Source organism: Vidua macroura, chromosome 4, assembly GCF_024509145.1.
Source record: "Vidua macroura isolate BioBank_ID:100142 chromosome 4, ASM2450914v1, whole genome shotgun sequence".
Lineage (NCBI taxonomy): Eukaryota > Metazoa > Chordata > Aves > Passeriformes > Viduidae > Vidua > Vidua macroura.
In genome coordinates this window covers 26,025,946-26,041,286 of record NC_071574.1, presented here as the reverse complement: position 1 = coordinate 26,041,286, position 15,341 = coordinate 26,025,946, and the positions used below count along the sequence as shown (strand labels likewise).

The 15,341-nt window shown below is 36.7% G+C and overlaps 1 protein-coding gene across 1 annotated transcript in view; it reads left to right on the top strand.

Moving 5' to 3' along the window:
- The window catches only part of TBCK (TBC1 domain containing kinase), an 88,572-nt gene that overhangs the window by 61,771 nt on the left and 11,460 nt on the right, over positions 1-15,341 (top strand). Inside the window, exon 24 of the mRNA XM_053976490.1 lies at positions 12,305-12,480. Coding sequence (XP_053832465.1) covers positions 12,305-12,480 — 176 coding nt within the window. The remainder of the gene's footprint in view (positions 1-12,304; positions 12,481-15,341) is intronic.

Here is a 15,341-nt window from a genome sequence, read left to right as displayed (position 1 = left end):
TGAATACAGGTGATTTGAAATTATTCCTTTCCTTCCTCTTAACACTATAAAAATTAAAAATTAAATTTTATTTTGTTGGGGTTTTTCTCCTTCCACATTCTCCTACAGTCATTTCATTCATGAGCATTCCAATAATCTGGGAAGTATATATGGACCTGCTACTTCTATTTGGTGAATTGCATTAGGTTTTAGTCTTTCCATTTGTTTTTCCTAACTACTAGGAAACTGATGTTGTTGTCATTCAAGTGGATCTTTACTTTTTAGTCCTTAAAAACTGGAGCTTGATGTTCAGTAATTTTCTTGGTTTTTGCTTTTTATTTCTGTTGTAATTTCTGAAAGCCTTAGCTTCAAATCCAGGACTGCAAGTGCAGACATGCAAATGAAGAACAAAAGGAAACTTGAAAGATCTTACAGGATTTAAGAAACAATAGCTGGATCTAGAAAGGCAATGGGGAAAAAAAAATGAAATTCCAGGGGAATACTCGTTGTTGTCATCCAGGAATTGTAGCTACACAACTGCTGCTGTGCTGCCCTGGAGATATGTAGAGAGGCTTTCTGAAGGAGGCAAGGGCTGGTCTTTCATAGAGTAATTCAGATAGGACCTCCTAAGGTCATCTGGTATAAATTCCTCAGCAAATGTGTCCAACACTGAATTCAGGTGGGGTTGCCCAGGGCTTTGATCCATCAGATCAAGAAAACTTCCAAGGAAAGTATTCAGTCTCTCTTGGCAGTCTGGTCAGATGTGCTACCAGTGAAAATGATTTGGTGTATGTGCTAGCTTTCCCAAATGTCATGACAAAAGAGTAAAAAAAACAAGTCTTCTGATTTCTAAGCATTTGCTTGTGCCTTAATGTGTAAAAGCAAGAGTCATAGCACTTGGATATAGCAAAGAGGGAGATGGGGAAAAAGCAGCCCTGGTATGCTGAACTAATAAACAGTGAAAATATTTGTGTTTGTAACAGAGAGAAAAATCCTTATTTCAGATCAAGCAAGGCTTTTTTCAGTATTCTTCCATTTTCTTAGAAATGTTTTGGGTGTTTTTTTCCTGATTGTGTTTTATTTTCATTCCAGAAGTTGTGTTTGTTTATAAAGCCAGTAATTAGGCTCATCCATCCCAGAAGTTCCAAGAAATTAAGCAAATGTTTTTAGTGTGTTAAAGAGGAGATAAATAAATACTAGAACTTCTATTGACGTCTCTTTCATTTCTAGTTCTGTCTGCCTAACAGCAAAGACCTCTTCATTTACTGGAGTGCAGCTGAAGGTTTAACATCTTTTGAAGCACAAGTATATTGGATCTTTTGGTTACTGCTGTATTTTGGTTTTTTAGCTCATCATATGAAAGAGAGCTGTATAGGTTCAGGGATCTATACAGAAATATGTAAGCAAAGAAGAAACTAATCTCTTGGACACAAGAAAGACTATTCTTATCTTAAATTATAATCTGTAAATGTATTGTTTGCTCTCATGTGCTGTATTTTTGTGTGTCAGATTTTGAGACCGATAGATGCAAGTCAAGTATGTTATGATTCAGTCAGGAGCCATAGATCAGACTTGGAAAGTCCTGTGTAACATGAGTCCATAATGAGCTATTTCTCACTTGTGACTGTACTTTTGGATGTTTGTCTTCATAAAATGACACTTCTCAGGGATTAGAGCAATATTGATAAAACCTAAATTGAAATTATTGGTGAAATACACTATTTACACACAAAGGTGGTGTGGTTTGATCTTGTTTGGGGTTTTTTTTAACCTTAATCCTGGAATTATCTCTTTCTTCAAACATGTCCTCTACTTGTTGTTTGCTGTCATGGGGAAACTTTTTATCTACTTGAAAGGGGTGAAATCTGAGCTCAGTCTTTAGTACACACAGTATCCTTTAATGGATTTTCTAAAACACCATTGTGTCCTTGCTCTGCAGTTTAGCTCTTAAAAAAATAACTTTTCTGTTTCCTTACCTATTTAGTTGGTCATTCTTTGGACAAGGACTTTACACTACATTTCTATCTCCAGTTTTATATTTGTGGGTCACCTCTGTATTTGAAAGTGGGTAGGGTACAAAACAATTCTTTGTGAAGAAAGTTGTGGGTTTCCTTCTGAAGGTAATTTATGACTTCTTGAAACATTAAATGTTTAGTGTTTTTAATTGTAAACACCAGCTGTCTCTTACCTCTCTATTTGTATTTTCTTTCTATGCTGCTTCAGTTTATTTCTTAAGTGCTTTTTATTGGCAACTTAAATATTTGTGTGTATCTGCATCTTACTGCGCTTTGGTTAATAATAACAGGAGAAGTATTTCCCCTCTGGGTGTGCATTTTTCTCCCTAAATCAGCAGTCAGTAAAACAAAACTGCTTTTTATCACTAGTATTGCTTAGTTTTTATTTTAGTGACATCTATTTGCAACTTTGTAAATAGGCTTGGGTGCTCTCTTTTTTCCTCCTGGACTTGTGTGTTGCTTAATCTTTTACTCTTTCAGCCAGTAAGTTTGTCTACTCAGATAAAATCTCAAGGAGGAAATAGTTTCAGAAAGAATGAATGTGCATCTTAAGTGGGTTTGCATTATTTATTTTGAGAAAGATAAAACATCAAAAATAACAACGGAAAAAACCCTTTAAATTCACTACTGAATTAACATTACAGTCTACTCAATTTTGTGTCTGTAACTTTTCTTTACCATGGTTGATTTTTTTCTTCTTACTCTTCCTGAAACTTCCTTTCATACCCTGGAAACTCCTGAAGTATTTTTCCTGAATGTCCAGGAGTCACAGAGAGAAATAACACTGTAATATAACAATTGTCTGCTTGTATCTGTGTCTCCATTATTATACATATGGTAGACATACATTCTCTACAGCTACTTCCATAATTCTAAATAAAAAGGAGAAAATGTTGCAGCTTCTCTATCAGTATCTGTTCACATGTGGCAGGTGAACTCACAGAAATCCAGAGAATGATACAATTACAGCTTTGCTTTCTTCTTCTACTCCTGATTCTCTTTGCAAGGGTGGGAGTTCCTGAGAGATGTTGAGGAATGAAAGCATTCAACTGGAGAAAAGTCTACCAGATGATTATTGATCCTTGCAGTGATTTAAATGCCAACAGTTCCCGTTTTTTGTTTTTGATGAAGTAATAGAAGTACCTAAGCAGCAACATGACTTAATGGCTTGATTAAGCAACACAAATATGAAAAACATGTTTTTATCATAAATAGTATGAGCAAATTTTCCTGATGATAACTTTCCTTTGCCAGTAATTAAGGATAGCTTGTGTGATAGACTTCCAACAGATGGAAATTCAGGCCTATTTGTCATACAGTAGCACTCAATTGCTTCTGAGTTCCTGTCTGCACCTAGGAAGTATTTGTCCATAAAAAATATATTGCTTAATTTTATATTAAGCCGTTAAATAACTGGTGTATAAATCCATTTATTCTTCAGAAAGAATCATGGTCAGTAGTGTATACCAACACTTCTGTTCCAGTGTACCAGCTAAGAAATGTCTGTGTGATGCTCATGCTGTTCATAATGGCTGTTACTTATATTCTGCCTAAAGGCTCTTCTGACTGCCTTGACCCATTTCAGGTTTCTTTTGTCTTCTGTTTTTGTGTGGATCTTGGTTTTGTTTTCCTCTTCTACTGTTCTTACACTTAACAGAAATCTCTTACTCAAATTTATCTTTAGTTCAAATTGTGCAAAGCATTAACTGATCAGGATCTCAGTTAATGCTTCTAATTTATTTTCCATTTGCCTTTGATGCTTCTGTTCTTCTGGTTGTAGCTGCCAACAACTTGAGTGAGAAGCTGGGGTTATTTGTCATTTTTTAGAAGAGTTGGTTAAAATGTACTTTTTATGTCACTCTCTTGTGAGTGAATAAGCAGATCGCTGTTTAATTAGGCATAAGCCCATCACATTCTGGTAAATGCTTTAGCAATTGTTGCAACCTTCAAAACGTTCTCTGTTTATTGGTTAGCTTTTCAAGGTTTTTCTGATACTCATAAGCCAGGCTGCCAGCTACGAGGAAGTGGGGAGTGTAGGGAAACCTCTGCTTCCAGAACTTCGGTTCTGCAGATTAAAGTATTTAAAGGAAGCCATATTTAGCACCTTGTCTACTCTGACTGGTTTTTCAAATCTGTATTTATTTTTCTATAGTTTTAAGACTTTTTCTCATAGAAGATGAGGCATTAAATTACCAGAGTGGATAAAATACAAAATATAAGGCTCAGGAAATAATTGATGTTAAATGTTAATTCAGAAGTTTCTAATGAATGTTGTGGGTGGTTTTTTTTAAGTTGTAATGCAAATTGCAATTATTTAAATTGAGTGTAAACTCATTGAAACAAATGTACTGCTTAGTTGAGGCAGAATAAAAGGAATATGTTTGTAATGATCTAGATACTATTTATATGAGACTGTAATAGTTAGTGAGAGAGTCACTCTAGATCATACTTAAAGATTCTAAGCTTGTTTTGCACAGACTTGGTTTTAGGATCTCCCTGGGATGTGTTCATCTGCTTTGAATGTAAATGGGGCAGTTGGAGCAGCCAGAGCACTCTCTGCTGCAGCCTTAGGCTCAGGTTCTGGATTCACTGATTGTCCACTAGTCCTTCCTCATAAGCCTTTGTGATTATACCCACTTTGAAGTTGAAGCTGGATGCATTTGACCTTTTAGACCTCCCACAATTGGGATTCCATGACTGATTAACAAATGTGAAGAGGGGGAAATTATGTGGTACATAATTGTACCAGTAAAATTAATTATTAAAAAAAAAAAAAAATCTAGCTGGTTCTTTCTCTTTGCATCTTGTAGGAATGTTCTTTTTATTTTTTTTCCCAAATTGGAAATTGTTTTAAAATCAGATTCTAGTAGAATATTAGGAAATAATTACACACCTCTGTGTTTTAGTAATTTTTCAGGCTCTAGTGGTCCTGATTTGAAATCTGGCTAGCTGACTGAAGACACAGTTGTTATTTTGTTTCTTTTCATGTATTTTACAACTGACTCCGTTTATCTTTGAGAGGGAGTGCTACGGTGGAAATAAGTTATTTTAGCAACCAAAGCCAAACTCAGGTTTCCTGAGTGACAGTTTTATTTCATACCTTGTTAAACAATCCATATTTTATTTAAAAAAAATAGTGGCCTGCATCTAAAAAAGGGAAAATGAAAGAGCAGTACAGTGTTTATGTTAATTTATTTTAGGAGAGAAGTAACAGTCAGAATAACCCACTGAGTGTGGGTTTAGTGTATGCTGTAGGACCAGTACAGATCTAAATAGCTTCTGAAGCACAATTAGATACTGCAGTGAGGAATTATCCACTTAGTGTTACATTTTTTATTTGTGTGCTTGTAGCATTAGAAGCAATGGAGTTTGGGAGAAATTTTTGAAGTCAAGTTTTGGAGGAGAAGTAGAATGAAGGATGTTAATGGTTTGTCTCCCACACAAACATGCCCAGGTACACAGCTATAGCTACCTCCTGCCACTCACAGCAACTCTAATTCCAGCTTGCAGCAACTCCTATGTGTGCCGTACACTGCTGCTATGAAAGTTAGGTCATAGAGCACAGTGCTGTGTGCCTGTGTTAACACAAATTATTATTATATTATTATTATATATTTTTATTATATTGTGTTATTATTAACACAAATTTCATGATGTGGGGAAGAGGTCTGTTATGTCAGCCTAAGGTGCCTTTTCCCTCTACTCCTCAGTCTTCTTTCCTGCCCTATTTGTTTTCTCACCATACTCCTCTATAGGAGCCTGCCTTAGGCTAGTCTTGAATTTAGGATTCCTCACATTTCTTCCTTAGTGCACCACAGGCCAGGCTAGGTGCTGTATGTTTTCTCAGCTGAGTCAGGACGCAGTGTCATCATGATGTAACTTTATTAGGAAGTGCAGCTGGAGGATAGAAAAGACTTTCTGGATGCAGCTTTCTTACCTGTGTGATGGTGTCAACACCATCCTAATCTACTAGTAAAAGTGTTACAGCTCTGTCTATATATTTACACTTCTGACATTATTAGGCATGGAAAATCTGATTATCAAATGTGTGTGACAGCATAGCTGGAAGAAAGGATCCATACTGGTTGTAGAGTTGAGCCTGCACCAAAGTTTAGTCATGGAGCCCATCCAGCAAATGTGAATGAATACATTTTGGATTTATGGGAATAAATGTATCTGTTGATGATGAGTTTCATATAGCTCAACAAAGCTTGGGCCCAGGTCTCTAAAATGGCTGGAATGGTGCAGAAATCCAAGATTTATGTGAAAAGCACATGCAGCTTACAGGGTGACTGTCTGGGTGACCATATTCTCAAAATTTTTGTCAAGTACTCAAATTCAGTACTCATCTTAATAGTCACCAGTTAAGGGAGAACCTGAACAAGCATGTTTTGACAAACTTCACAGTGGTAAATGACTAAAAATGTCCTAGACCTGTGCTGCCATTGCTAATGCCAGTTCAGAAAACAAGTATGTGAAATAGCAACTACAGATTAAAGAAGGTAGATTGGCTAACTCCAAGGTCTCTGACCAAGTGAGATAGATGATCACATTATGAAGGAAATTCCTCTAGGAGTTGCAGTTTGCATTGAGATGTGTTATTAATTTCTGGTTGTTGCTTTTTTGTTTTTTTTTTTTGGTTTTTTTTTTTGTTTTGTTTTTAAAGAGGGAAATCTCTGTTTCCTAAAGATACTGTAATAATTTTTCTCAAATCAATTTCTTGTCAAAGACAGAGCATGTATCAAGAGGGAAAAAAAGAGTCACTGATGGAAAGCATTCAAGGCCGGCAAGATCATTCTTGCTCCTGCTTTTGCTGCAAGTTTTGTTGCACATTAAGGTGTCCTGTGAGTATTTTCAGGCATAACTGGATTATGCCTCAGCTTTGTCTTTTGAAGTGGTTCTATGCAGTGGTGAGCAGCTTTTACCTTTTTTATCATATATGGGGCAATGAGTGAGTTTGCAGCATGTCTGCCCTGCTGCATGCAGGGGAATATTGTGTCTTCCAGCCCTGCTGACTCAGTTTATTCACTCAGTTATGTGATTCCATTGAGATGGCCTTTCCTTGTGTTTCCTTAGTAATGAGCTGGTTTGGCAAGCAGAGCTCACTTCCATTTTTTGTAGACTGCCTATGAAGTTGTGTGCAGACATTTGGAGGATGTTTCTGATTGACAGTTGGCTGGAAGCTGCTGTTTGCACTTCCCAAGGTGTGAGTTCTGAAATAGGGAGCTTTGTGGGGGGAGTCAGGATGGTGGAGGGGGTGGAAGAGTACAGCTTGCAAAATGAAAATGGAGCAAACTTAAATAGGAAGTGGGGGGAGGGAGAAAGGGAGCATAGGGAAGGTAGACACCAGTGTCTTGACTAGGGAATATGGGAAGCAGAATATGATGGCTACAGAGGACTGAACTAAGTGTAAGAATCAGTTTTCTAGAGAGATTGTGTAGAGAACACTGGCACTCAAGTGTTGAAAAATTGTAGAAAAGAGTTCTTAAAATCTGGAATTTTGGCTGTTCCTCCTTTATAAACAGTCGCAATTGAACATCAAAAAACACTGAAGCCTTTTTGCATGACCCTTTGCTAGTAATTGTAATAAAAATGGTGGGGAGGGCAGGTGGAGACCTTAAACCATTATCTTATAAGCTTTTTAAAGATGTTTTTGTAGTCTTATTTCTGTGTACATGCATACACTGATTTCAGAAATATTTTTAAAAAATATGAAATTTTTCATCTTTCATGAAACATATTCCTTCCTGAAAGACCTTGACAGTTTGAGTAGAGTATTTTGCTTGAACCCCAGATTTTAACTATACTGACTTCCAGGCTGAAGTTCCTAGTATATTAAATAAACTGCACTAAGTTTTGCCAGCTTCAAAGACAAAGGGGAGAAACCCTGCATCTACTCAGATAAAGCTGTCCTTTCCATGGATAGAAAGTTCCTTTATAGCTTCTGTGTTTATCAGATGGGACTGTTAAATTCAGGTTCAGCAGAACTAAAGATCCTTGGCTATTTTCTCAAAAAAAAAAGAGTGTATATCTTCATTTAATAGCCATGATGAAATGCCTGTAAGAGATTACAGGCTAATGGGAAAAGAGATAGGAGCTGTGATTGTACCAGCCTCATGTTCTGGAGTGCTTTAATCTATCTAAAACTTGGCTTCCAAATTAAGAATGGTTAAGCAGCTTTAATTCCTAATATTTAAAAAAAATAATTAAGTTCTTAATGCATATTTCTTCTTATTAAGAGCAGTAAATGCATATGGATTAGCAATTCCCAGGCCTATTTGAAAATTAATGGGGTGAGAAGAATAAGTGCTTTGAAAGTAAAGAACATAGGGTGTTGTCAGAGAAACTTCTGGGCAGCAAGGAGACTTCAGACTTCAGCTTAGGTACTTTCTGCTATTGCCATCCTGCTGATTTAAGCAGCCTTCCCTGACAAACAGTTGCTTATAGCTCAATAGTCTAAAGCAAGATTCATGCTTGTAGTTAGAATATGCTAAAATAAGTTTCTCTTTGCAGGAAAACAGATAAAGCAACTTAAGTAGTAAGCTCAGTATCCTAGCACATGTAGACTTGTGCATACATGGATGTGTGAAAATGTGAGTGTCTTTCTGACAGTTTTTAAATTTCTGAAGTAATGACAGCACGTATATGAGTATGCTCTGTATATGAGCAGTTCTCAGTTTCAGTATTGTCAGTGTACAGTTTCTTACACAATTGCTGAAACACAAGTTTGTAACTGGACTTTTAACTTTAGCACCTTCTGGCACTGTGCTTAAAGTAGAGCTTTTGCCTTTTTTAAGAAAGAGTGTGGGTTTTTTTAGAAAGTATGTACCATGTCTGCCTTAGAAAAGACTAAATAGGTCACAGCAGAAAGATAGTTGAAAGGAAGAAACAAGCATTTTATGTATGTGATAAGCTTCTGAGGTTTTTTTTAAGCTTTTCCCAGTGGTTATCCTGGCTTTTTTTTTTTTTGTATTTGTCCTGTCTGTACTCCCTATAGAGTATTACTAGCATGGGAAATTTAGGTTGTGAGATAATAATTATGCTTCATTGTTTAAAACAAACAAACAAAAAAATTACAGATTATAAATTCAACAGGATATTGCAAGTAGCTGTCCTGAGATGTGCCTACCTGCCACTTAATGTAGCTGAAATCAAAATCTCATTTGCATACTACACCCTGTTCACAACTTGTTGGGTAAACAATTACTAAGAGACTATATCAGTGCCATGAACTTCTTCTGAGTGCAGCTAACCTAACTTAAAGGATTTGGTTTACAGTGAACCCTCTTCCTTCCTTCACCTACTTTTTCTTCTGGCTCTTCACAGGTGGAAAGCAGTGCCTGCAATGATATAGTAAAGCCGAAACAGGGAATTGAAGCAAATAGTTCTGACAACTGCGAAGACTCCTGTCTAAAATGTCAGCCTGTATCTTGTACCTCTCCATGCTGAGGTCAAGAGGGTAGGCACTGAGGTGATATACAACAGCTGCAACACTGTTGTGTAGAGTAGGAAAGGTTCAGAAGAATCTGCAAGATTTGTGTGTTCAGTGGATGTGGTGGCCTGAAGAGCTGTCTCAACTCAAGTCCAGTTTCTGTAGTACCTTCTTGCAGTCTCAAAGTATCTGTAGCAGGATGGTGGTTATGAAGATGAGGTGTGAGGATGGGGTAGAAGAATTGACAGCTTGATGTTAACCATGTTTGGTTTGTGCAGACTGACAGTTCATTAGAAAATTCCTGTGAGAAAATGCCTGAGATGAAATACAGTTGTTACTAGAAACAGCAGATGTAGTAATTTTTTTTTCAGTAATTAGCAAAATTATCTTCTAAGCACATGCATATATTTCACTTTGCAATTTGAAGGAAATAAATTAGTCTCATGAAAAAGTTGTTAGAGAAAGAATTGCTGAATCAATGCTATTTCCAGCAAGTCTGTTGAGAAGCTTCAGCTTTGTTCAAAGCCTATATAGACATGTTGTATCACTGAATCTACCATTAAGGCAGATCTGAACATAGTAGGTCAAAGCAAAGATGGTTGTAAAATGCATAGCTGAATGTGTTTCTCCTTAATTTCAATCCAGTTAAAGGGAAAGAATGCTTGTCCTGGTTATTAAAACGTATTAGCAGGACAGACAGTGTGTACCTGTAAAACACTTTGTATGGCTTTATGCTTTTAGATAAAGAGAAAATGTTTTTATATCAGATTACAGGAATTTTGGTTGGTTTATTTTCTGCTGTAGATGTCAGGCTTTCTTCTTAAGGTTCCACTCTTTCCTGAGGCATTCATCCCATCAACTGAATAGACAAAAGTTGTATAAATAAAAGTAGGAAGTGGTTTTGTAATTAGAGTCCAACATAATGTACGTGTTTCTCTGGTAGACTTAATTCGGGTCATCTCAGCCAGTTTCACTGACTTCATTATCCAAGTGTTTATTGTTACCTGTAACAATACCATGTGAACCTGCTTCAAGGACTGAACTCTTTGCAGCAGACTTGCTTCCCTTCCCTCCTTGGTGTTGCTCCTCAAACCTGCTCCTGAGGCGGAAGCTGTTGTCTTAGGATAGCAATGTCTACCAGATTGTCACCAGGCAAATGAAGCTGTGTCAGCCAAGTCTGTATTTTTGTAATCAGTATTTTTTTCTATATTAATGCCTTTCTTGGATCTCCCAAATGTGTCTGCTGTGAATCCACTAGACATGGGACTGCTGAATTCCTTTGGCAAGTCTGAAGTTTGTGAGCAGAGCTGGACTTTTTTTCTTCCTTCTCCCTTTTAATGCAGTTAATTTCCTTGGACTCCTCCTGGGAAAATTCAGCAATTCAGGTGGGAGGTGGCTTTAGGCAGCAACTGGGAGCTGGCTGTGCCCTGTCATGCTGTTTTTTTTATGGATACAGGTCTCCCTTGAGTACTGACTATTCTGTTGAAACAAATAATACATTATCCAGAAATAATGTATTTTTCTGATTATAAAGCATCTTGACTCTATTTTTCTGAACTTGGAAGGAGAGTATTGAGACTGGCAGTTTGTAACTTCTTCTGTTTTGAGTATTATTATATACAATGGAAAAGGCAGTTGGGTGAGGTAATATTCCCTGAAGTAGAATTACTGATTTTGTTTGTAATTTTGAGGGCTTTTGGCTAACTTGCTTTACTGTGCTGGACTGTCTTAAGAAGCCTTTCCTGGGAGATAACTCAAAAAAAATGTTTATGTCTCTCTGTTTTCTCTAGCATATTCCCTAAATTTGGAATAGTCCTCAGATTAGATGAAGAACTAGTATGTTTAAAAATAAAAATAAATAAAGAAATAAAGAAATAAAAACCCTAGGGCTAACAACAGTCAGTTGGACTAATAACAATTAGTAATGCCTCAATTTCCTTCAGAGTGCTACTCCTGTTCTCTTGAATCATGGGCTATAATGGGCTATAAGCAAATAATGTATTGGTGTCATTACTGCAATTTAAAACAAGATAACAGAAGTGGAATATTTTTTAGAAGCAGAAAAATTGTTACTGTGATATTCTCTAAAAATGTGGAGTGTAGAAATTCTAGTACTTGTGAATATTTCTGGGATAACTCACAATGAATATTCTCTTATGAAAAATAATTTCAGGTATTATGCAGTTGTTTGAGTACTATCAGGAGTGTGGTGTGTGTTGTGTCATAATCTGTCACATTCCCCAAAATAATTTTTTAAATCTAATATATAATTCTCCTGTTCCACAAAACTAAGGACAATTTTTTGTGATTATTAAAAAAATTACTATATTTCTAGGTATAATATAAATCTTCTATTTCTGATGTCCTGATTTGTGCTTGGTCTTTGAGCTGGGGTAATAACTGGTGTTTAGCTAGCTCTGTATCTTTCAGAGGTATCCCTGCAGTTTCTGTGGCAAGCTGCCATCTTTTCTGCTCCAATCACGAGACCTTTCAGTTTCTCTTCTCAGAGAGTGTTTTCTAGCCACTTTACTTTATTTCTAATGGTAAGAAATGTTCTGTGGATGTTGTGAGCTCGTCAGCCACAGTGAATAATTCATTAACAAATCACAAACTGAAATCTTTTGCAGAGATTGTCAATCAATTTTTCTATTTTAACAACTTCTATCAGAAGATAGAGCTATAGTAGTCAGGCATTTGGCACTGCTCTGGAGCTTTTCTGTATGGATAGTTAAACTCTAGTTCAGAGTTAAAAGAAAAAGATGTGTTTCCATCTGTCTAGGTTGTTGCACTTAAAGTTCGTCAAATAAGCACAAGTTTTAAAAAACCCCATATCTCTAATTCTTTCACATCTAATTTTAATTTGTTTTTTCTTTTAAAGTCTAGGGACTCCATCAAGTTGGATGACCTGAAAGCAGAAGTGTCCCCACGAATTTCAGCAGAAGATCTGATAGACTTGTGTGAGTTGACAGGACCTAGCCATTCCAAAACACCTGTAAAGAAAACAAAGCCTAGCAAGCCAAAGCTGCTGGTGGTGGACATCCGTAACAGTGAAGAGTATCCTTCAGATCTGAGTGCTGGCCTTGCTGAATCCTGCTCGTGCCAGTTGCTTCCTCACTGTCTGCAGGCTGGCGTGTTAGAATGGTGCATAATGGAGAAAGAGGGATCTGGTAGAGCTGGAGTGCAAATGCTGAAGGCCAGGGGGTTTTTGGTATGAAGAGGTCTGGTTTGCAGGGCAGAGGAGAAATGTATTTTTCCCTTCCCTTTGTAAGCTGTGGGCTTAGTGAAATCACTTTGAACCAGTAGCACAAGTGCTTTAATGTTACATTTTTCTTTATAACAGGTGCTGTCAGCAGACCTTCCCCATTTAAAATGACCAATATTTTGGAAAGGTGTGAGGCTTTCCAATTAAATGGAAGGGAGATAGAGAAAAGTTGATAGCTGATGTACTTTGCCAGTCCCTCAGTGGAAAATTGATTCCTGTTCAGTGCCTTCTAGCTATGTCAGGTAATGCAACCAGGTAGCCATCCTAACTTAAGTCCTCTAGTAGCTGATAATCAGGAAGGATTGAAGGTGTTTTGGAGCTATGTTTTTACCAGGGTCACTATCTTGTCTACACCTTACACGTGTTCCTTTTCAAGTTATTTATACAATTATACAGTTCTTCGCATAAGGACTATTTTTTTTTTTAATTCTTTGGTTTTCTCCTGAAATAGGGTAGTTGCAGGACTGGGATTGTTTGCATTTTGGGAGGGGTAGTCCTTCTTAAAGATGTTTAGGTATGTTTGAAGTTTATAGTAGACTAAAATGTGCTGCCCATTATATAATATGTGGACTGATATCCTAACACCCATCTGGTATTAACAGGTAGGAAGCGCCACTAAAAAGGCAGGCTGGTAGGTAGAAAAATTGCCCTTGAGTGTACTGGTTAGTATATCATTTGCAGAAGAGAATATCTGGTATGTAGAAAATTATCGAATTATCAGCAGTTTTGAATATAAATGGGAAACCATAAGAATAATGCATTGAGTGTCTTGTTTCCTTATTGCAAGAATGAACAGGCTTTGTGTTTGTCACAAAATTTCAACAAACTAAGATAGGGTCAGGCTGTATGTTTCTGTGGTGTGTGTTTTAAAATGTGACAGACCACTGTGAGGTGTTTCAAAAGTATGATAATTTTGTATATTTTGGTTTTAGTCTTTTTCACCATGTATGTCTGTCATGGTAAACTTTGCTTTTGCTTTGTTTTCTTAGTGCTTTGAGAAAAGCATGAGAGGACTTCCAACAAGTATCAAACATGCTTCATATTTCATAATATGACCCACATGAAAGCTGAGAGATTGTTTTGTAATGAATCTCATCTTGCAAGGCCAAGACCTACCAGCACTGTTTCAGTTGGCCAGCAATGCTTCTAAGGCTTATTTCATTAAGCATGTTAGCAGATATATTGGCAGCCTTCCATTCCTGTTTTGAAGTTATAGCTGCATATTTATGGTCTCTCAGTCTGTAGCACAAAATCCTGGCCTTTTTGTTCATTGTCTTAGCAATTAGAACTTTTTTAAAAGACTAGGTCATGTTTCTCTAGCTGAACTCAGCAGTTTAAGTAACTAAATTTATACAAAGTTATTTTCTGTCTAAATGATGATCATTTCAGAACCTGTTCAATAGCAGTGGGAGTTATGTGGTTATAAATGGGGTTGGGGAAATGGGATTGGCACAGAGGAGTGAAGGAGGGATATAATTTTCCCATTCAAAATAGGAATAAACTGACAACATTAATGAATGCTGCATGATCATCTTTTGTTCTTTCAAATGTTTTTAATATAGCCATGCTTTTCCCACACTATAACAATGATGATCATAAAACTGAAACTGTTGCATAAATAATGAGAAACGAATGCTAGTATTACTCTAAGTCAGTTAAATCTTACCCCTATTTAAAGCAGCTCCTTTATTTAATAGAATTTTGGGATTTAATTATAAATTTAACTAGCTTTCTGCAAGTACAGTAATAGAGTGACTAATCTCAATATTTGACATTGTGTATATTTTTGCAGAACTTCGCTGATTCCCACCTCTGCAAAGCTGTTTTTGCTTATAGCTGGGAAAAGGGAATGTTCCAGGCATGTGTGTACAGTCTATGAAAGTAATTCAGAGTTTTGTCAAGGCCACAGTGCATTTTCAAATTAATAAAAAGTTAGGTAGTAGTAGTCCAACTTAATTTTTATTTAAGAGACCTTCACATTCAATATTTGTTTATACAATCCCATTGAATGATCATCCTCTGAAACTGAAGGACAGCTAGCTATGGTGTCTCAGAGTTGTTTGCTTTTCAATACCCATTACACACTTGCTTTTAGTGGGACTGCAGATAATACACATGGTGCTCATTGTCTGGGAATCTGAGGTCATATACGTTAGAATTTCAATTTGGATCAAAATAGTAGAGGACTTGTGGGGGTTGACAGGAAGTTTGAGGATATTCCTGATAATCCCTGTTTAGTTTTGGTTCTCATTTTAAGTACTTCATTCTTTTTGCTTAAAATGCCTCTAGAAGAGGTGCTCCAGCTGCTTATTGGTATTTGGCTCCTCTTAGCAGACTAGAGTTGAAGTGAAAGCCACAAAATTAGGTGTACTGGGGATATTGGCTCTTTAGTACTAAGTATTTAATTTAGCAGGTCATTTTCTGTAGTGCTGTGCTGTGTCCTTTTTTGAACCAAACAGCTCTTCATTCTGTGCTTGCTTTCATATGTTGTGTTGGAAGGTTTTTCTCCATATGAGTAAACAGTAAATGAGGTTTGTCAAAATACTGCATCATAAAAGACCAATGGTATTATATCATGGCAGCCAGGATGAAGAGCAGGTTCATCCTACAGCTATTCATGTTCCACAGGTTTCTTTGCTTTCAGAACTCCTTA